This window comes from Zeus faber (assembly GCF_960531495.2).
Source record: "Zeus faber genome assembly, chromosome: 20".
Classification (NCBI taxonomy): domain Eukaryota; kingdom Metazoa; phylum Chordata; class Actinopteri; order Zeiformes; family Zeidae; genus Zeus; species Zeus faber.
Window position 1 is genome coordinate 14,766,891 of NC_137207.1, and position 23,537 is coordinate 14,790,427.

The 23,537-nt window shown below is 43.5% G+C and overlaps 2 protein-coding genes across 2 annotated transcripts in view; both read right to left on the reverse strand.

The window, feature by feature from the left end:
* Positions 1 to 688: 688 nt before the first annotated feature.
* On the reverse strand, positions 689 to 12,959 carry noc3l (NOC3-like DNA replication regulator). The gene is made up of 21 exons (XM_080021484.1): positions 12,866 to 12,959; positions 12,013 to 12,217; positions 9,888 to 10,026; positions 9,525 to 9,685; positions 7,949 to 8,014; positions 6,574 to 6,704; positions 5,864 to 6,025; positions 5,668 to 5,761; positions 5,053 to 5,228; positions 4,371 to 4,499; positions 4,055 to 4,186; positions 3,883 to 3,963; positions 3,666 to 3,766; positions 3,454 to 3,526; positions 3,105 to 3,168; positions 2,916 to 2,987; positions 2,645 to 2,826; positions 2,403 to 2,531; positions 2,221 to 2,318; positions 1,607 to 1,691; positions 689 to 1,494 (listed from the first exon to the last, which is right to left on the reverse strand). The coding sequence occupies exons 1-21, from the start codon at positions 12,872 to 12,874 to the stop codon at positions 1,360 to 1,362; spliced, it is 2,424 nt and encodes an 807-aa protein (XP_079877610.1). The 5' UTR covers positions 12,875 to 12,959; the 3' UTR covers positions 689 to 1,359.
* A 1,572-nt stretch (positions 12,960 to 14,531) lies between these two features.
* Positions 14,532 to 23,537, reverse strand: part of LOC307245573 (TBC1 domain family member 12-like) — a gene marked incomplete at its 5' end in the record, with an annotated part of 25,475 nt that continues 16,469 nt past the window's right edge. Inside the window, 11 exon segments of the mRNA XM_080021217.1 lie at positions 14,532 to 14,839; positions 15,263 to 15,366; positions 15,924 to 16,081; positions 16,596 to 16,705; positions 16,945 to 17,073; positions 21,971 to 22,042; positions 22,329 to 22,420; positions 22,893 to 22,973; positions 23,171 to 23,277; positions 23,474 to 23,480; positions 23,483 to 23,534. Of these exon segments, the coding sequence (XP_079877343.1) occupies positions 14,771 to 14,839; positions 15,263 to 15,366; positions 15,924 to 16,081; positions 16,596 to 16,705; positions 16,945 to 17,073; positions 21,971 to 22,042; positions 22,329 to 22,420; positions 22,893 to 22,973; positions 23,171 to 23,277; positions 23,474 to 23,480; positions 23,483 to 23,534 (981 nt within the window). The 3' untranslated portion in view covers positions 14,532 to 14,770.

A 23,537-nucleotide genomic window follows, 5' to 3' on the forward strand; every position in this document is an offset into this window, starting at 1 on the left:
AGGTCATCCACAGGACAGTTATTGCAGCAGTTCTTGATGATTTAATCATTAATGAAGAGGTGTGTTGCAGGTTGAGAAGGTGAACTTCACTTGCAGACTAACTATGCCCAGCATGCTGACAGCACAGGTTAAGAACAAAAAGAAAAGAAATGCAGAATGATGTTTATCGTATACTTTAAGACTATAGGTTGTATTTCAGATTTGATGCATTATGCAGTTAAACTCTTGTCACTAAATTCACAAAAAGCCACTTAATGCAAAGCCAGAATCCCGCTGGAAAACACAACCCACCATAAACATCTGGATTTGTTTTAATGTTTATAGTAAAATGTCAAATATCTTCACATGGTCTGTTAACAACCTAAGATTGCAATAGGTTTTTCTATTGACCATCCCTGTCCAATCAGAGCGCCATCCGCACTTATCATTAATTTGAATTACAGATTGCTGAGTGCAGTGTTTTAATGTAATGGTTGAAAATATTGAGTTTTTACATTTTCCACTCATCAAAATGTCTGTGATAAGCTTTTTGAACTGTTCAAGCTGCAAGAGTAGTTTGTCCAAGTGGACAAGACTGACCTGAACAGCACGTTTGTTAAAACACTAAAATACTGCCCTCTGCTGGCTTGATTTAATATGCATAATATATATTTCTCACAGCCGATCAAAGAACCATACCAGCACAGAATTGAATTTTGTTCCGTTTACTAATCCGTACACTTTACACAGCCTCTTGACCATTTTTACATCAGCTCCAATTTCAGATAATGGAAAATTCTACTTTATCTGATGACAAAATGACCTTAAAGTCAACTCTTGCCACATTTTTCATATTCAGGTGAAGGGGACCAGACAACACCAACCTCAGGGTGCTGAAGATGCCACCGCTCTGAAAGACCACCTGCTTTGTTCCGGGATCATTTTCGGGTCTGTTTCACACCCATTATTCGGGGTAACGTTAAATGTGTGTACATAATAGTAACCAGCTAAAACGAAATTTGACAGCGCTATTGTCTTTAACCTAGCTTCCCCATCATTATTTGGTTTTGGTAGAAACATTATATATATATATATATTAGACATATAACACAGTGGTAAAGACATCCAAGCTCTTTACTGTAACAAAGTGTGAGTCCATCACTTTGAGCCAAAAATGTTGCACTGACAGTTAAGTAATTCAGTCTGTATTCACTTTAGCTACAAAAACAGGGAATGCTGGTATCTGTCTGAAGATGTTGAGCTCATGTTCAGTTGCACGTTGGTGAATCCAGGCTTGACTGTACATCAGGCTTGATCTGGGAAGTCTCTGGTTATTCCACAGTAGAGGTGTGTATGTACATGCACGTGTGTGCGTTCCTGTCATGTGGGGGACTGTTTGAGGGCCTGAGAGAAGTCGAGTGACGCATCGTCACCCTCCTCAACACATGAGAGAACTCTGTCCACCTGCTCCTTCAGCTCCTGGTCCAACAGAGCTGCTCCTATTGTGAAGTAATCCTGAGGGAAACACATAAATAGATAAGACTCCATTACTCAAGTGCTCCTCAAAAGTAAACGGCCGCCACTTTTAGAGTCTAGTGCAAGAATCAAAACAAACTGAGCGTGTTACCCTTTTCTTGGTCGCTGGTGCAGCCACTGGGGGGTTAAAGGTCATGTCTTTAACACTGTAGTCTTCAAACAGCTCCACCGGACCCCTGGAAGAGAGGGGCAGATTCAAACAAATACATCGAGGAAGTTAGCAGTAGTGTGGATCTGTTTGATACGTTCTAAACTTCTGTTTTTTAGGGTGCACATGTCAGACGAAGATAATCCGTCCAATTTAATCAACTGTTTCAGGTAAGTGCCATCTCTTATATTACAAGCAATACAGACACGCTAGTTAAAATATTCACAGTCTGTCACAAGTATCCACATTACACTGATAGTGTTAAAGAGCTTATTTTTAAATTTTAAAAATGTTTCCCATCCTTTATAACTGTCCATAGCACGGCCTTGCTGAAGCCTTGACTACTGAGGAACTTATCACTCTGCTGCAGCTTCTCCCTGTGCTTCAACGCAGACCAATAGGGCAAACGTTTAAGCCTTAAAAAAAAAAAAATAGTGGCCAATGTAAGAGACCAGCAATTGTCGCAAATATTCCAAACATGTGAAAAGACTGCGTTTAAGCAGAGTGGAGTTTCTCAGGTTGTGCTAAACAGGTATTTGTTCATTTCACAGCCGTACCTCCTGCTCAGATCCATGCCCAGCACCCCCAGCCCCTCGCTAGGAGCTCCGTGGCTCAGATGAGCAGCAAACCTCCGCACTACAGGCTGGTAGTGCCTCTGGAGAGCGCAGAGAAACAAAACAAGTCAGTCGTACTTCTCCCAGTTGTATTTCTGTTGTGGCTTAAAGGTGTGTGTGCGTACTTGTAGAGTGGGGAGCTCCCACAGGCTGGTGCTCTGAGGGTTGCAGTACTCGGGTTCGTCTAGCTCGGGCAGGTAAACCCCGCTACCCTGGGCCTCGTTGTCCAGGAGGTTATCACACTTGGGAAAGGCCTGAGAGAGACGCAGACACCAGAGCCAATCAACTCTCATTGTATATTTGTACAACTGTCAATAACATGCTGCATAAGTTGCCTACAGATTGGACAGAGAGGTGAGGAACTCACGTGGAGGATGGCCCTGTTGGCCGCCATGATTCCTATGCTGGCGTTGGGCAGCACGTGCAGACTGAGCGTGCTCAGCCTCTTGACGAAGGCCATGGCCCTCTGCAGGTTCACCTGCTTCCTGCGCTTGGTCAGCATCACGTCCAGGCACCGCAGCACGATGCTGATGTCCTCATTCGGCGCCCCTAGGAGACGCGGAACGTAAACACCGGTGAGTGGCTACTCACGCAGCCATTCCGGCAGGTGGCCAACCCACCGAGAAACCGTCAATCACCTGCATGGAGTATCGTCAGGGTCTTGTACAGGTGACTGTAGAATTTCAGGGGGTCAATGTTGAGCACGTCACCTTTGCGAAAAAGAGAAATCGGCACCAATAATTATATACAGAAGAAATGACCTATGTGTGCTATCGCAAAGGTTCATTTATTAAATCTAGTCAGTGGTGTAGAAAACAAAACCTCACCTTGGCCAGAAAGGATGTTGAAAGCCGTTTGTATGCAGTGAAGGCTTTCCCGATTGGTCAGATCCTATGGAGACAAACACATCTATTAATGATTTTAAGAATGCAGTGAGGGAGCAATGTCTGTTTTTCTTGAGAGGCCATTGTGCTTGAATAGCTGTTCGGTTTTATATAGTTCATTTTGTATGGCTGCTATCTTGGCCAGGTCTCCCCCGTGAAAGAGACTTTTGATCTCATGGGACTTTGTGGTTAAATAAAGGTAAAAATAAATAAAACCCCATACGGACACTTCTATCTCAAACCATTGAACCACTAGTAAGTGAAGACAGCAGTACTCATGTTCTGTACTCACCCCAGATTGGATGAGATTCTGTAAAACATTGAGCAGATCGTCAAAGAACTCCAAGTTGATTAGATGAGCGAACCTTAAAGAGAGAAACTCCGTCTTTAGAAGTGTGGATGAAAGACAAATCTTTTATGTTTAATACCGCTGCTACACATCAACAGTATTTAGTTCATTTCCTAAACACTCTTCCTGGTTGGCAGCGTGCTGTGCAGTCTTACTTGGCCAGTCCCTCCAGAACGGCAGGAAGCAGGACAGACTTGTGGGATTTCTTTAGGATCCTGAAGTACATGAGGAAGACCATGTTCAAAGTCTCCGTGTGCTGGAGGAGGAGGAGGAGAGCCGGTCAAGTACGGCAAGACTGCAGGGCCAAACTGCTTTTATGGCTAACACTTTTTTTTTTTTTTTTTTTTTTTAAATGGGTTCAACTCTGCTCACCAGTTTTATTTTTGTTTCTTTGCTCTCCGATGCTTCGGCCTCCAGCATCTCCTTCTCCAACTTCTCCTCCGCCTTCTTCCACTGGGGTCACACACACACACACACACAGTCAGTCCTAAACGGCGCGCTCATGCTAGGATGACCATGTATGACTTGTTTCATGATGACACACCTTCCTCTGCATCCTAGACAGGTTCTTCCTCTTCTCCTTGTAGTTCATGAACTTCTTCTTTGGTGCCGTATCCTCTGTGTCTCTCTTCAGATCAACTTCCTTGATCCTCAGACTCATCACGGTCCTCAGCACCTGGAGACGGACAGAGTTCACCTCATTGTTCGGGCAGAGATTTGTGTCTCCATCGCTAATGTACGTGTGCCTTGGGGGAAAAAAAAATAACGAGATAGTTGTCTTGTTGCATTTATTTCTAAGCACCACCCGGTAACTTGTCTTTGTCCCAGTCCACTGTGTTGTGGTGCTTTTGTCTTCTTACCTCAGGCCTGATGTTGTAGTTAAGCTTCTTGACAAGTCCAGAGATGACCCTGACAGCCCCCAGGGAGGCGTTGCCCAGCTTGTCCTGCTTGAACAGATTCTGCATGGCCTCACAGCACATGTCAGAGACCTGGACAAAACATGCGTATATTTTATTTTTTTTAATATATATATAGATAGATATACACACACACACACACATTTTAGAACAAGACAACAATGTAATAATCAATCCAATGAGTCGTTCCGCCAGGTACAACTGCTTTGTTACTTGTGCAGCGGCAACATAAAACACCTCAACCAGCGTGTGCAAATGAAGGATAAATGGAGATATGTATGTGAGGGTTACAAAATAGAAGGGAAAACAGATATGTGCAGTAAAGTGCATGTTAATAAAGTGAGTATGGAGATTTTCAGTTAGTTGCTAGGTAGGAATTAGGTTAGCTTTTATGTTCGGTTTAGCAACTATTGTGCATAATCTCCGGGTGCGTTGCAAAGACATTTCACTGCAAATATGTATGAACGTATGTATGTGACAAATAAACCTCTTGAATCTTGGTAGATCTTTAAGGAAATTAATGCAAAAGGCTTAGAACTATTGCTGCCACTTTATAGGGTCATGGTTATGTACTGGATTTAGGACAACATGCGAAAGTGGCCAGAACCGGAATTAGATGGCTCACCTTTCTGGCCTTGTCGTTCATCAGCGGCACCAGCATGATGATGATGTTGTTGTGGAAGTTGAAATGAGGCAGGGCCACCAGCAGCTCGCAGACACAGCGGACAGCCACGTCTGCCAGGCTGCGGTTCGACTGCAACCCCACCGCCTGGCTGCGTTTCTCCTTCTGCTGCTTCCAATCTGGACAGAGGGAGGCCGCGTGTTCATCTCCATACGCAAGACACGCAGCTCGCCACGTTGCTCACGCACACCAAAAACATGGCGGAAATAACAAAGTCTGTGGCACTGCACTTAGCAACACGTAGATTAAAGGGTTGCTTTGTCCCCGTGCTTTGCTAAGCCAACACAGGTTGTTTGAAGTGCAGGGAGGAAGGAGGAGAGATCAAGTACAGCAGACTGCATACACACTGTCAATATAGTCAAACCAACAAGACAGCCAGGACACGAACCGCAAAACAAACTATTTTACTTTGAGGTTTTCTGAGCAATTGCAGACAGAAACACAGTTGACCGACAAGTTTCGTTTCACTGCGAGCATAGTGGTGCTTAAAACAAGAAACGAGAGGAAACAGTTAAATGGTGGAGTTAGGGTTGAGTGTGTGAGTATCCGTTCTCCCACCTTTGATGGTTTGCTCCAGGTGTTCCAGGTAGAACTTGTACTGACTGACCAGCCCCGCCTCGAAGTCCCTCAGCTGCTGAGTGTCTTTCTTCACCTGACCGTCACAACACACAGGTTCAGTGGTTTAGTTTGTGTCTCCCCCCCGGAATCAATAATTGAGTTGAGTTTTTGTTGTCGTGTCCGTTGCCACGGATACCTTGGTCTCCTTCTCGGCATCGGTGAGAGGTCGGATCCTGTACGCCGGGACGATGTCCTTGAAGATCTCCAGCAGCGACACCATGACCAGCTTTCGCACCGTCACGGCCACAAAGGGGTCCGTCTCCATCAGCATGGAACGCAGCTCCTTCAGCTTCTTGATCTGTCAAACAACAAATACATTCATTAGAAAAACGACAAGCAGCATGGGTTTTTTTTTTTCCCTGTCTTTCTTTCTCCCTGTAATGTCTCATTTAGTTGCTTTTTTTCTGTGTAGTATTGTTTTGTATTGATTGCCGTCATAGAAGTACAATAATATAATTTTATTTTTTTTTGCGTCGTTTCAGCTGGCATTTCATACCTGCGTAGTTGGTACACAAAATGCATGCAGGTTGGCAGGTCTGTTAAAATGAAATCATTTAAAGAACAGATTATTGAATTACTATGTGTAAAAGTAAAGACAAAGCATTAAAAAAATACTATAAATGTCATCGTTTAGCTGCACATTTGGGACTGAGGTCTCTTGTTTGACCGATTCGTTTCAGTACCAAACATCAGCCAAAGGGGCTTGTGAACTTCACCAGCCTATTCTACATTATTTTATTTGCTTGACTGAAAGAGAAATTTGTTTTCGTGCTTCAATCCGAACAATTTTCCTCTAAATCGATACCATTTAATCATTAAATATCATGTGTGCGATCTGATCATTACGTTGCTGATGGGGTCTGCGATGATGTCTGACCCCAGGCCAGCGATGCGGAACTTCCTCTCAGTCACTCTCTGAGCCCGGAGAGCCTCCTGTTCCTCCTCTGTCAGCAGGACAGCGCTCTCTTCCTCCTCTTCTGGAGGATGACACACCAGACATTTTAGTTTTTCCCAAAGGCTGTACCTTCATAATGCAGCCATAAAAACACAACTATATTCAGTATATATAAAACATGACATCAATATGTCAAAATGATATAAGGCCGGTCCCGACAGATGTGCTATAATTCGTATTGTGTTGTGTCCAACCCCATCTCCCGCAATATTTCCCACCATGAGTTCTCAATAGCAATGCGCGTGTAATAAAAAACATTTTGAAAAGTTTAACTTTGTAATTTCGCGACAAATGCAGAGAAAATTCTGAGGCCTGTCTCACAGAATTCAACCACTACCGCCCACTGCCCAGGTAAAAGCCTGGCTCACAGAATTCAACCACTACCGCCCTCACGTCCATAATAATGAAGTGCCTGGAGAAGCTGCTGCTAAACATCCTTCTGCCAGCTGTCGTCCCACAACTGGAGCCCCTCCAATTACGGAGGACGCTGTGTCCCGCCTGCTGCACCTGAATTCCCCAGGCACCTTTGTCAGGATCCTCTTTGTGGACTTCAGCTCTGCTTTTAATACCGTACAAAGGCATCTGATGATCCAGACGCTACACCATCTCAACACCCCCGCCGTCTCACCCATCCCATGCACAGTTTTCTTTGTGACAGACTGCAAGCTGTGCACCACTTACACCGGAGTGCCGCAGGGTTGTGTGCCGAGCCATTCCTGTAGACACTTTACACCAGTGATTGCACCAACCCGTCATCCACCACTGCATACCTCAAATACTCAGACCACAAAGCCATTCCCGCCCTGCTCACAGACAACCACTCTGCTCTAGACTATCACAACACAGTTGCACACTTTACCGTTGTGGGAGGACAACCATCTTTACCTCAACAATAGGCCTCGCCGAACAGACAAGTGTGCACTGGTGTCTGTCATTGATTGTTACTGTGTGCTGTTGTTTGTACTGTTGTCTGATGAGCACAGTGCCGTAGAATAGAATTTCCCTTTTAGGACGCTAAAGTCTAAAGTTAGCCATTAAAGTCCATGATTTAGATCCTTAAGAGGCTCTTATTGATAATCGAGTCTCTTCAAGGGATTAATTGACTTGCCTCCATGTTCTTATCTATCAGTGATCAGCTGTTGTTCAGCAGTGTGATCTCCGATTTATTGCATTTATTTGTTGAATGTTTTTTAACACCCACAGAACATCAAATTTCGATCGCGGGACAATAAAGATTGAAATTAATTAAAGCTATTTTTTTTTTACCGTTTTCTGACTGCTCCATCTCGGCGTCGTCCTCCTCCTCGGTCTCCTCTTCCTCCTTAAGGGTAACTGGAAACAACGGTAGAAACGTTCACACCAATCATCAGTCAAACACTATCAGATCGGTCATTTGGGAGGTTAAAGGGACACCGGTGCAGAACAAGGTTACTTTCTGGGAGGTTTTTTCCCCCACAACTAAAGTTAACATCCTCCCTTGTAATTCTCCCCGTTAACACTCACTGGATGAATCAATATTGAGATAACGAACCGCCAGCAGAAAAGACCGTGTCAGTCAGTGGGTACAAGGGAGGACTAATAACAGGACAACTTTGCCGTTGATATTTTAATAGCCAGGACTTCTACTCTGTGAGGTAAGTGCTGGAGGATGTGTTAAGGTAAGTCAAATTTGGGAGGATTTAAATGTATATTTAATACCACATAGACAATTAATTATATTATATAATTATAGAAGCCAGAATTACGATTGTGTCGCCTCCCCTTGCGGCCGCCTGCGCGAGCACCTCGTGTCGGTTACGCACATTTTAGTATTTTTAGAGCTTATAGTGTGTAATCACCGGGTGTCATGACATTTGACTGCATATATGTATGACCGTATGTATATGTATGTGACTAATAGTCTCTTGAACTTGATAACACATCGTTTCATCACTGCAATGTAGGGTGGATTTACAGTTCGATTCTCCATTATCATGTTGGGTGATGTTCGTGCTGGGCAAAAAAAGGACAACGATAGTTATCACAACATTTTTCCTTGCTGTCAAAATAAAATGAGCTTGATGATGTCTTCCGCCGATTTGTTCATTTATAGACCAGTAGGCATGTGGCAATGGAAAGCCAACCGATTTGGATGATCTAAAGCTGAACTTTCACCTCTAGGCAATTACATTTGAAAGAAGCCCCGCCCCTCGTGGGTAGGTTGCATTTGTAAAAACACACCGGCAGGGAAGACAGAGCGGCAGTGTCCAAAGTGAGCAAAATATGTTATCCTTAATGTCCTGCATTTGAACCTTAAAAAAAAAAAAAATGGCTTTTACACACACACACACACACACACACACACACACACACACACACACACACACACACACACACACACACACACACACACACACACACACACACACACACACACACACACACACTTAAAGTGATAAATATCATTATCGAACAGTTTGAAATATTTTATCATCATAAAATCTTTGGCCATATCGCCCAGCACTATGTGATATACCCGGCCCAACAATCCAGCAGCAGAGCTTAGGTAACATCGTTTTAATCACCATAGAAACTGTATTACGATTTCTTAGCAATGTAGATTGACCAGAATCAACCACATCAAAAGAAAATCGTATTCAGTTGACACAAAACATGCCGTATCTGATATTCGGCTTCCACCTAAAATTTTGATTTTCTTGTATCTATCGTCAGAGTACATTAGTCGTTGTCTATTGGGACAATACAACCGACAAATGACCCAGAACACCAGTCAGTTTTTGTTTTTTGTTTTTTAAACATTAGACAGCCTGTGATCTGGGCCTGGTATTTCCAGGTTCCTCACCTGGCTTTTCCATGCTGCGAGGGATGATCCTCTTCTTGTCTTTGATGGGCAGCAGGTGGATCACCTCCTTCTCCTGCTGCTGCTTCAGCATCTTCCTGGGAACCTTCTCGTAGCTCTCGGCGCTCTGCTCAGACTTCCTCTTCTTGCTGTGCACCGGGCCGCTGAAAGGCAATACCACACCAGACTTTTATGCTTTCAGTCACTTCGCCAAATATGTATACAGAAGGAAGAAGCAAGAGTTTGTTTTTTTTAATCTCCTGTTTTTATCCTGATTGACCAGTTATAATCAATACTACCACTACTAACTAATACGACTACACTAACTTGTCTGATTTAGTTAAGATGTGTTAATGTGTGTGTTACCTTGATGACAGGTCTCTGGTGACAAAAGAGGCTTTTTGGGCCATGGCCCTGATCTGCTCCAGGTCGTCTTCCTCCAACATGTCGGTTGGCAGGTTTTCCAAAAACTCCTCTTCATCCTCCTGCTCCTGCTCCTCCTCCTCTGTCATCAAACCATCACAACACAAACAAGTTAGACGGAACGGGAAAAGAACACAATACGACAAAGCAGCTGAAGTCACTACTGAGTTAAAAATTCTGCGCACACTAACACACACTGAAACAACAAAATTAACAAATACAGAATTCAGCGGGACACCAGCAGAGGGAGCTCACAAATAAATCAGAGAACATACAATAATACACAGGATCTGATGTTAAATCCCTTGTACTGAAAATGCTACACAATAGAATAGAAACAATTGAATAGGGCTGTACCCGACTGAGAATTTTGTCAGACGACTTGGATTTGGCTGTACAATGCGAATATTCGACTATTGGGGCTCCGTCAACTGTCTCTCTCACCGACAGTACAGATAATGCGTGCGCCAGTAATGGGGTACCTGCGATCGGCGGGCCAAAACAGTGTATTTTTATTTTAGATGTAGGTTATTTGTTTTAACGTTCTTATGGAACGTAACAAGTATAAATTTTTTTTTTTTATTCTATTGTTTGTCATCATTACTGCCTAGCGATGTGATGTTTCCAGGGGAGGGTTCCCGCAGTTATCGGTGTTATGCGGTGTTCGAGCGTACAGCGATGAGCGTGTTATCAATACTTAGTCAGACAACTGATGCTTCAATTCGAAACTCGAAACAGCACAGTCTTGAATTGATTTCACTCATCCCGGGACAAGAAGATGATTGAGGATTTGGTGTGAAAGCAAAATGCAAAAGCGCCTATTTGGCAATATATCGGATTAGAGCCAAATACTATCCCCCAAAATATGTTTTTTACCTGGGTAAACCCACTAAAAATAGGCAATTGACACCTTTCTGATTCTGATTCCCAGTGACAGGTTTATAGCCGTTTTTTTCTGGTGCGTCATCGACATCATGAACATGTCAGAAAAGGGGCGTGTCACAGTCCCAGTGTGATTGGGAACAAAACAGTAGAGGAGACAGCAACTAAAACAAACAACTTACAACAGTACAATTGGGGAAAAAATATTTTACGCCCTTCAAAAGAATCAGAAAGTGCGGTACTTTGGCGGTGGGGACCTCTTTGGGACGGTGCTGGAGTGGCTCGAAGCCCAGCGGGGAGCGTGGGGGTTCCCCGCTGTGCGATCCCCACACTCACAACATTTCAGCATCCCCCACGCGGAAAAAAGTCAATAACTTCTGATTTTGGATTCAAAATGGGATTTGAAATTATCGAACGATACACGGATATTCCTGTCTATTTATGCGCAAGCGTCCGGAATTTCAACGTGCATCACGCCGGTAAAGGGGTCAAAATGAGCAGGTTGACCCGGTTGTCCTGTTCACAACAGAGCCGATTAGAGGTAGAAACCCGTGTCTATTGCAGGGTCATTTGACCCAAACTGAAACCGGCTTTTACCTTTCCCACTGATGACAAAGGCCGGATGTTAGTGTTGGTGATGACATTTTTTTTGGTGCAGTGGGAAAGGGGTATATGTCAATACCTTTATTCCACACACACACGCTCGCACGCACACACGGATGGACCACAAGAGTGAGGCTGCCAAAACGGGGGCAGCAAGGCTAGACACACAGCCACCCATAAGTGGTGTGTTTGCTCGATGCATTAAATATGAGTGACAGTGTGAGATGCAACTTTGCATTGATGCAATGACCAAATATATCGGCAAAGAAATGGTGTCTTTCAACACCGTTGAAAAAGTGATCGTTCAGAGTCCTCCTAACCACGCTCGACCGGCAGTACGAGGCACCAGGACGGACATATTTCTCCACAACAGCCATCCCGCACGCACGCCTACACCTGAGTTCAAGGTCAAATAAGTGCTGCACTCTACAGATATTGAGCGTCAATGACGAATATCTTGTAAAATGGCCAGTGTTACCCGTGTCATTAGTTTATTAACCGCTGGGAAAAATTCCTCACCGTGGCACCCTACTCATGGTTATTTCTTTAATAATTGTATTAAATTGTTTTATACTTCACCCACCCGGCCTCTTCTTGTATCTCTCCAGGGGCTGGGGGGTGCGTATGGAGGCGTCCTTCAGCGCCTGCCGCAGCTTCTTCTGCTCCTTGCGGTGTTTCTTGTCGGTGTTTTCCTGTTTGGACCGCCGGTTCTTCATCTTGTTGTCCAGTTTCACGCTGCTCGTCTTCAGCAGCCGCCGGAAACTGGGCTTCCTCTTCTTTGACCTGGGCTGGAAAAGAGTAAAGGCGGGTAAATTCAATGGGGTAGAACAGCGTGACGCAGACAAGGCCGTGGCCATATCACCGAACCTTATTCTATTATGACCACTGTCACGATATCGATATTTAAGTAGTTAGTCAATTGATTTTTATCAACATAAGCCATTCAGTCAGCGTTGTTTCACCAACGCTGACTGAATGGCTGAATGACCCGAGGTTTTTGTTTTTTTAAGAAACACTGCCATGAACTGTACACAGAGCAGAGGAAACACTCAAAATGACAAGTGAGGAAGACGCGCATTTTAGTAAATAAATAATTGAGACGGGGCAAACGTGATCCTGGTACACATTGTATTTAATATTTAATGGTCATTTTTGCCTAAATTAGTCCAGTACTTCTGCATCCGTCACACTTCTGATGTTATGAAACGAGGAGTCTTCAACTGAACCCAATAGCTTAAACATTTTATTCTTTTGGTTTGTTTGTTTTTTGTAATAATGTCTTCCAACGCATTCAATCCCCCGATGGAACGAGAGAACGACGAAAGACAACTTGAGGATGAAATAAAGACGCGTTTTCGCTCTTATTATAACATTCCGACATTATGTTTATGTTGTGAATATATTATTATTATTATTATTATTATTCTGTCACTTACTGGCCCCATGGTGCTGTCTCCTGTCGTCCGCGTTCAGCCGTGGAAACTAAACCGCTCGGCAAGTGTTCGGGGTGCGCGACGCTCCACGGCGGACACCACGCGTGTGCCCCTCGTCCCGGAAGTAAATGCGCTTTCCGGGTCACGGGGCTTGCCCACAGCGCCCCCCCCTGGCGGGCGACGGGAGAACCGTTTTCGGCCCGCGAAAGCAGCGCCTCCCAATCGGCCTCCTGGTGGTGGATGAAGGAAATTGCAGGTGGTCCACACCGAATGATCCATTACTGATCTATTTCAATGTTTGTTTTTCCCCTTTTTATTGGCGTTCGTTCGTTATCGTTTTTCCACAACACAGATATTTGAGAACTTTATTTTGGAAAAAAGCTATTTTTTATTTGATAGTTAATAGACTCATTTAATGGTTCATAATAGTCAACGGTCCCCTATCGTACATGAAGTTCTTAATCTGGCCCGAAATAGAACAAAACAGTTCCCCACCCAAACCTTAACTACTAAATTAAAATGAAACTATATACATCTTGGACTTTTGATCCACCCAAAAACACCCTGACTTGAAGGCAGTTGTGAAATGCTCATATTACTCCTTTAATTATGATTGATAAGCTGTGCTCTTGTACACTGCACCACAGGTACATACGGCTTGATTTTCAAATGTGTTTACAATTGCTCTTAATGGACCCATGCCGTCCTTTCCTTACTTTGAAAGATGTACAGGAGTCAAAGAATAGTATAAAAGAGGAGCAAGAAATGATGCAGGGATGAAACGTTGCATCCACTAGACACACGGCAGATTCACGACCTATGGAGTCATACCATAAAAAAAACAAGGAATGTTTCATCATAATATCATCATCAACAGCAACTAGGCTTCTCAAATATTAAGTCAATTACAGTGAACATATATATTTGTCAGGAGTTTAAAATCAAAAGTAGACATACACACACGCTGCTTGTGTAATACTGCTAAAATATAAAATGTCACAATTACCTTAAAGAGGGAAAAAAAAAAATCATCATCGTAATCAAGAAACAAATTACGCAGAAACAAAGCTGAAAACGCATCGAGTGTAAAGCATACGCGACATACGCTCCTAGTGTCCATTTAAATAACCACAAGTGTACGACTTTCACGATCGCAGACGTATTGCAAAACCTCAATAACTAGTAATAATTTAAAACATTCACTTCACATCATAAACCATCTCGCCATCGAAACACGACCCAAAACGTTTCAAGGCCCTTTTTTTCCCCCGTGAGCTTCAGAACCCAGTGATTCAGATATTTCTAAATAATTGTTTGGAGTGCACTTTCCTGCAAAATACAGTACCCGATACTGTGTCTAGAATTACATTATCCTGTCTGTCTCTTTTTTTTTTTTTTTTTTTATAATAATCATGATACATTTGTATTAAATAGTAATAATGTGCAAGAAAATAGCTACAACAATATTGTATAGTTGGATGAGGAGTACATTTTTAGCACTTATTGTTCCTCATTCCTTCCAGTCTTTTGTGTTTTTGTCACTCGGGAAGAGGAAAAACACACACACACACACACACACACACACACACACACACACACACACACACACACACACACACACACACACACACACACACACACACACACACACACACACACTTGCAGCCCAAATTCATTTCTAAGTGATGTTATTTAGTGACGCCATTTGTGATTCATTTCTCTCCATTGTGTGTTAGAGTCATCTGTAACGTTTTAGGTGGCGGTGATGAGAAAATACTGTAACAGCCCGAGACCCGTATCCCGAAAGGGGGAGGTCAGAGGAGGACAGGAATCCTTCTGGGGAGGGGTGGGTGTAACGTGTAGTGAAATTCTGCATTAAAAAAAAAAGCTTTAGGAGACAGATGGGTGTCAGCTCTTCTGTGAGACTGCGACACTCTTCTCACTCTCATTGGAGTCCTTCATCAGGGAGCTGAACACCTGGAGAGGGAGGGGGGTGAAATATTAAAAAAATACATCCTGTACGTCTTGGAGTCAAGAGTGAAATAACTGCAGCTACAACATTCACCAGCAAATGGCGCTGTGTGCAAAGTTATTACGATACTATCCATTAATATTACTAAGGTGGTTGTAGTATTGGATTGTTTACAATCTGTTATGACTACTCAGGATTTAGATTGAGCACAAATGTGACTTGATCTTAGAAGCTCAAAGTTATATAATAATAATAATAATAATAATAATAATAATAATAATAACATTTTATTTGTATTGCACTTTTCCCACTTTCCATTGAAGTCACATGGAACAAAAAAAAGCATCATGGAAAAAAAACAAACTGTTAAAAACAAAATATTATGCAGCGGTCTGTCCATCAGCGACAGGAAGCGGTGACCTACTCACCTGGCTCCACTTCCTGTTGCCGCTCAGCATGGGAGAGGCCGCGATGCAGGAGAAGAGCCGCTCGGAGAGCAGCTCCTCGTCAGGGAGGCGCGCCAGGAACTGGGCTAGAAAAACAGAGATACAGTGGAATAAAAATGTAACAGAATACCAGAGAAATGGATCAGAGTGAAATTGAATGGAAACAGAACCGAACAGAAAATAAATTGTATATCCTGTGCAAAGAATCGCATCGGTATATTCTGTATGTTAACATATATTTTGCTATTTCTTTTTTGTTTGGTCTATTTGTCTTTATTTGGCAATTTTTATTTGGTATTTTATCATTTAAAAACTTTTTGTGACTTTTTAGCGAGTAGTCTGTATAGAAAGGCACCAATCCCCACCATGACAAATTTCTTGTGTATGAAAATGTAATGCAATGTGTATTGGAAATTAAATGTAATTTAAATGAAATGTAAATTAGGCTTTTCAAAGATGAATTACATTCTAAATAAGGCGTCTAATCATCTAATTGCGTTTGAAAAACTACATATCTTCCAAATATATTTGACATAAATTCACATTTATGGAGTTTTCAGTATTCTGTGTAAAGCCTGTGGTGCCACTGGTTATACCAGAAAAGTGATATATAAATAAAGTTATTAGTATCGTCATCTCTCACCTATATGGATGAAGTCCATCTGCAGCAGGACTTCCTGGTAGAGGCGGAGGATCCCGAGCCCGGTGCGGAACAGGAACTCCTCCCCGTCGCGGCAGAACACGTCCCACACCCGGCACGCCACGTCCAGGGGCAGAGGCTTGGTGTAGAGCGAGAAGATCCTGGAGAAGGAAGAAACGTTTGGAAAAGAAGAGAGAAGGAGAGGGTTGGAAATTATTGTTTTTTTTCCCTTCGTGATTTTCCATCACTTTATGTCATTTGGGTTGTGAATGGACTAAGGGGTTACGGTTGGGTTTGATTATAGGGCTGGTTTTGCACTGGCAGCAGTGTATCACCCCCTCTCTTATAGTGATAAAAGAAAGGCAAAGGCCTATACACCAATATCATATCATGTCAATAATATACACCTATACACCAATACTTGCCTTAAAAAGGCAAGTATTGGTGTTATTTGGTTAAAAATGTCTCTCTTTTTATTGCAGGTGGACAAGTCCGGCCTCTATGCTGGGCTCCAAGGACCCTTTAAGTTAAGTGGGACTTCTAAGTAAGTATAAATAAAACGGATAAATATTTTAAAATTCTAAAAGTATTTTTATGAATAATGAATAATGATTGAAAAAAAAAAATTAAAAAAAATCAGTGAGGGTTCGAGGGAAGGTTCAAGCGCCGCCTCACCAGTCGATGAGGTAGAGGTCGGGGGTCAGGCTGGAGGACTGGAAGTGGCTGAAAAGCCGCGGCAGGTTCTCCTCGAAGAACACCTCAAACGCCCCAAAATACTTCAACATCTGCAGGGGAGCGAGCGAGAAAGAGAGAGCGCTCCGATGAGGGAAGGAGAGAGAGCCCTGGAGAGGGGGAATGAGAAAGCAAGCGAGCAAACCCAAAACGCCACAGCTTTTCGCTCGGGGAATCCGCCTTGCCACCGAGGTGAATGGACTTCCGTGTTTGTTCCTGTCGGATTGGCAGGCTTAAAAGCTCAACCATCTTTTGTTTTATCATTTCGGCTGCCTCCGTCATCTGCGCTCACCAGCTCGTGGTCGACCCGGAAAAACGCCATCTGACACGGCTTGTTGAGCAGGTTGGCGAAGCAGATGAAGGCGTCCGCCTCCTCCATGTTCAGGATGAGGACGGCCGCGATGAAGGACATTCCCTGGACCTTGAGAGAGAGAGAGAGAGAGAGAGAGAGAGAGAAAATCATTTACATTTTTCTGTTTCGATTTGACACGCCAATAAAGCATTTTTGAATTGAATGCACAGGGAAGAAGGGGTGAGGGAGATGCGCCGAACGCACGCACACACACACACACACACACACACACACACACACACACACACACACACACACACACACACAAGGAGCAGATGGACAGAGAGGTAGAGAGAGATGGGAATTTAGGCAGAGAAGGGCGTGAGACAGAATTTGAATGAATTTTGTTTTTTATTGACCTCATGCATGATCACATAAGAGAGAGAGCGAGAGAGAGAGAGGGGGGGGGGGGGGGGGATGCCTCTCCTGTGAGCTGGGCAGATCAGTGATTCATCGATCGGGCGCTGGCTCATTAGCAGTCGCACGGGGTAGGAAAGAGGAAAGAGGGTTGTTCCTCCATCGCTTTAATCAAGGAACTGTTAATTCCTCCCTGCATTGATTTGCATGCAGCAGGAACAAGTTGAAGCCATCTACGTGTTTGAAGGTCAGACAGAAACTTTGATGCTAAATGGAATACATACTGATCTCAATGAGTCATCCTTGTCATAAGGGGATGTTTGTCTCTACCAGGGGTGGGCAAACTACAGCCCGCGGGGCCACATCCGGCTCGTTGGTCTTTTTAATCCGGCCCGCCGAAGATTGGTACAGAATTCATAATTATGACTGCATTCATTTCACCTTGACCCGTAATGCCTGGCGTTTCACCAGGTGGCGCATTAGGCGCAGTGACTTGATTTTGCGGAGCCCGAGCTACTCTCTGTTATAACTCTGCTACTACTCTGAACCCATCTGCAACAATGAGTGGGCCAAAGACAAGAAAAGTCGACAGTGAGTGCCAAGTGTTTAATAAGGGATGGACAACGAAATACTTTTTTACTGAAGTCCGGTCAAAGGCTGTATGTCTTATTTGCCAAGAAACGATTGCGGTTTTAAAGGAATACATCACACACGCACACACACACACACACACACACACACACACACACACACACACACACACACACACACACACACACACACACACACACACACACACACACACACACACACAATCCAATATTGACAACGTGGCTCATAATACGACTCTATATTGATATTTTATATATAATGTATATATATACATATATATTTAGTATATGTAATTGTTGTAGGTTGGCAGCTGGCTTGCAGGCTCAGCAAAACACCTTTATCCGACAAACTGCCATCCAAGAATCAAGCACGAAGGCAAGTTATTTGCTGGCATTCAAATTAGCAAAAGCCAGCAAGCCTTTCTCTGAAGCGGAGTTTCTCAAAGAGTGCATGGTAGAGACAGCAGGTATCTCGTGTCCTGGGAGCGAGAACAAATTTGAAAAAACTCGCTTATCACGCAGGACAGTGACTCGCCGTGTCGAATTCATTGACGAAGACTTAGCTAGCAAGCTAAGCAAAAAAGTGGAGCCATTTACATTATATTCTTTGGCACTGGACGAAAGTAATGGCAAAAAGGACACCGCTCAGCTTTTCATTTTTATCAGACGGATTAATGACAATTTTGAGAAAACGGAGGAGTTTTTGGCCATGGAATCCCTAAAAGGGTAAACACGGGGAGGGGACTTGTATGACAGTGTGTCGGCGGTCATCAAGAGGCACAAGCTACCTTGGAGTACGCTCGCCAACGTTACCACAGATGGATCGCCAAATCTGACGGGAAAAAACGTCGGACTGCTCAAAAGAATCCAGGGGAGGGTGAAAGAGGACAACCGTGAGCAGGAGGTAATTTTCCTAGACTGCATAATTCACCAGGAAGCGCTGTGTAAATCGGTATTGCAGCTTGACCACGTGGTGAAGCCAGTTGTAAAACTTGTTAACTTTACTCGAGCGAGGGGCCTTCTCCATCGTCAGCTTATTAAGTTTCTTGAAGAAACTGACGCTGATCACAGGGACTTGCTTTACCATTCTAATGTCCGCCGGTTAAGTTTGGGGAAAGTATGTCAACGAGTGTGGGAGCTCAAACAGGAGATGATCTCATTTTTGGAGCTACTTGAGAACGCTGACAAGTTTCCTGAGCTGAGTGACACAGATTGGATTTGTGATTTAGCTTTTGCTGTGGACGTACTGACACACATGAATGAGCTGAACGTGAAGCTACAAGGGAAAGACCAGTTTGTGCATGAAATGCATACAAACGTCAGAGCCTTCAAAACCAAGCTAGCTTTATTCTCAAAGCAAATGCCAAACAAGTCATTCGCTCATTTCCCCACACTGGCTACGTTGAAAGAGGCCCCGCAACATGTGAAAAAATACAGGAAATCACTGGATGACCTGCACGAAGAATTCTGCCGTCGGTTCTCTGATTTTGGAAAAATTGACAAGTCACTTCAGCTGGTGTCATGTCCCTTCTCACAAGACCCTGAAACGGCGCCACAGGAGTTGCAGTTGGAACTGATTGATCTCCAATGTGACACCGTCTCAAAGGAGAAGTTCAACTCTCTTAAACTGGATGAGTTTTATGCTTCATTAAGCGCAGCCAAATTTCCAAACATCCAGAAGACGGCACAGGGGACGCTGGTGTTGTTTGGCTCTACGTATGTGTGTGAACACCAACAAAGCAACCCACAGATCCCAGTTGAGTGATGAACACCTCAGATCTGTTCTGAGAATTGCCACAACAAAACCAGTGGGTGATCAGCAACACTGTTCCCACTAAAAGGTAAGTGTATTAACACTGTAATGCTTTTTTTCTGTTTATGTTTGATATGTATGCAAATAAATACATTTTAAAAGACAATGTGGCCCCTGAGCCAAAAAGTTTGCCCACCCCTGGTCTATACGGTATAGTCGTATATGTATGTTTAGGGGGCAAGTGTATATGTATAGGTAAGTGTATATGCAAGTGTGTATGTATAGGTAAGTGTATATGCAAGTGTATATGTATAGGTAAGTGTATATGCAGGTGTATATGTATAGGTAAGTGTATATGCAAGTATATATGTATATGTATAGGTAAGTGCATATACACTACTCACAAAAAGTTAGGGATATTCGGCTTTCGGGTGAAATTTCAGGATGAACCTAAAATGCACTATAACCTTTAGAGGTGAACTTAATTTGACCTTCTCTAAACTTTTGAATGCACATGTCCAACTGTTCAATGTTTCAGTACTTTTTGCACAACTTGCTGTTCTCTAACAAGGAGCTGAACAGCAAAATTCACAACAGGTGTTTGATCCATGAATCGACCAATACATTTCCTGGTTCAATTAGAATTGATATTTAAACAGTCCTCTTCATCATGCTGTTCACATTTTGACATAATGAGACCAAGACGACACCTAACAACTGACCAACAGTACCTCACCACTGCGAGGCTTCAAACAGGATGTTCTCAGAGGGAAGTGGCCACTGAGCTTAGAGTGTCACAGAGTGTCATCAGCAGGTTGCAACAGAGATTCAGAGACACTGGAAGAGTCACAGAAAGGCATAGAAGTGGACGTCCTTTGGCCACATCCCACACTGATAAGCGCTTCATTGTGAACAGTGCCCTGTGGAAGCGGATGATGATGCCACTCAACTCCAGGCACATTTAAGGGAGGTGAGAGGCACCCAAGTGTCACGTCAGACCATTCGAAACCGTTTACATCAGCGTGGTCTGCCTGACCACACCACCAGGCACAGGCATCATTGTCTTGCATGGGCCAGGGAGCATTTACGCTGGACGAGGCACCGGTGGGCCTCAGTGCTGTTCTCTAATGAAAGTTGATTCACGTTGAGCAGAAATGATGGCCGCCAACAATGTTGGAGATGTCAGGGAGAGCGCTATGCATCAGCCACTGGTGTCACCAGACAAGCCTTTGGTGGTGGTGGTGGTGGTGTTACAGTGTGGGCAGGTGTGTCTAGTCAATACAGGACTGCCCTACACTTTGTGAATGGTACAGTGACAAGCCCATACTACCTGAATGACATCATTATTCCAGTCATTGTGCCCCTCATTTCATCCTAATGGACGACAATGCTCCAGCTCATCGAGGTCGCATCATTAGGGAACGGCTGCTGGAGACTGGGGCACCTCAAATGGAGTGGCCTGCACTTTCTCCAGACCTGAATCCCATAGAAGACCTATGGGATCAGCGGAGTCGCCGTGTAGAGGCTCGTAACTCTTTACCCCAGAACCTCAATGACCTGAGGGCCGCCCTTCAAGAAGAGTGGGGGACCATGCCTCAGCAGACAATAAGTCGACTTGTGAACAGCATGAGCCGTCGTTGTCAAGCTGTACATGACAAGTTATTGAGACATTGACATTTTTTGTTGTGGGATACCCACCACTGTTGTTGGCTTTTGTTTCAATAAATTGTTTGAGATGAGGAAATCACCATTGCATGCTTCTACTTAAATGCCCTAGTTCATGATATAATATCACTGAAGCGTGAACCTTTTACATTTTCCATAAATTTCACCCGAAAGCCAAATATCCCTAACTTTTTGTGAGTAGTGTATGTGTATAACACCCTACTGGTTGCATCCCTCTCCTTTTCTCCCTCATTTACTGCTATAACTATGACATGACTTAATTAACTCTGATTTGTCCATACATGTTGTCATCCGATATTTATGTTTTTCCATGTACATGTTGTTTGGTTCTATATTTATTTGTCTCACCCTGAGAACTTGAACTCCACTTGCAGACTTACTCTGTCCTTGATGCAATAACACACAAATAATCTGTGTTGTATACCCATCATGCTGACAGCACAGATTATAAAAAATAAATAAATAAGTAAATAAAAACAAAGTGAGGTCTGTGTGTGTGTGTGTGTGTGTGTGTGTGTGTGTGTGTGTGTGTGTGCGTGTGTGCGTGCGTGAGACTCACATATCCCACATCGGGCCTGTAGCAGGTGTAAGCTCCCAGAATGCTGTGCAGCAGATCGTGGTAGGGGCCTCCCTGCGGATGGCAGCGCATAGTCAGTGTATACGCTCGTCTTATGCTTATCATTATTATTATTTTTACATCTTTACATTATTTTCACATTTACAATACACACACTTTGGGTTATATGTCGTAGACCGAATCAGTATATCCAAGTTACATTTTCCTTGATGATGCTGGATGCAAGTATTAGTTAGTTTTACACTAATGGAGGTTAGAATACATATTGGGGTAAAATATGTAATAATGAAATATGCAATCATTCCTGTGTGTTTTATGAGTACGAGGAGTAAAGAAAAACCTTCTGGAAGATGAAGAGTGAGGGGAAGGTTCTGGAGATGTCCAGCTTGATCAGTTCCAGGCTGGACTCTCTGTCGGCCAGCGGCGCTCTGTCTGCGGAGACGCAAGACAGAACGACAACTCTAAGCATTCGATTGCTTGTGTACAAAGGGAACTTCTTCTTCTTTCGGCTGCATTGTTCTTAAATTGTTAAACGTGCCACTATGTACCGTTGCAAAAGAAAAGGTTTTCCCCCCTGTGTTACAGCATATCTGATGGACCTCTATTCCCTGATGTGCCTATGATGTCGCTTCCTGTGTGAGCAAACTTTCCCCAGTCTAGTGAATATATCTATTTTTTATTTTTGTTTCTTTACTTATTTTTATTTATTTTTTTAATTAACAGAACACAAAATCACAGAACACAATACTATACGTAAAGGGAAAAGAATAATAAAATAAGACAAAATAAGCATTTTGGAACCGCTGTCTATGTAAAGTTTTTCAAAAAAATAACTGATCTCTTACACATCAACTGTTACAGGAGTAAAAATTATTTAATATCATAAATAATATTATGAAAGTACCATCAGCATCGCTCTCTGAGGCGGTTTCCACAAAAGTATTCCACTTCTCCTTCGCTCTGGACAAGAAGATCCCATAGAGATCTGAGGAGAGGGAAGGGGTGGGGCGGAGGGAGAGAAGCGTGGAGGAGAGGAGAAGAGGGCAGGGCCAGAAGCGAGAGGGGAGGAAATGGGAAAAAATAGCGTTTCCAAATTTATTATCTGTAGGTTTACAAGTGCACCAGAAACACGGGTCCTCACTTTGATACCAGTAAAATAATGTGTGTGTGTGTGTGTGTTACCAGTGGTGATGTTGAGCTCGTTGCCGACGGCCAGACTCCACACTCTGCCCCTGATGTTGGGAGGTAAACCCTGCCACCACAGCTCCCTGGCCCGACGACTGGCCTTCCTGTGACCGACACACACACACACACACACACACACACACACACACACACACACACACACACACACACACACACACACACACACACACACACACACACTCCAATATTGACAACGTGGCTCATAATACGACTCTATATTGATATTTTATATGTAATGTATATCTATACCATATACATTATGTATATGTAATTGTTTACATGGTGTCCAGTGGGGCAGGATGTCATTGTTCCACACCACCATGGCGCTAGCGATGCTCTCCTC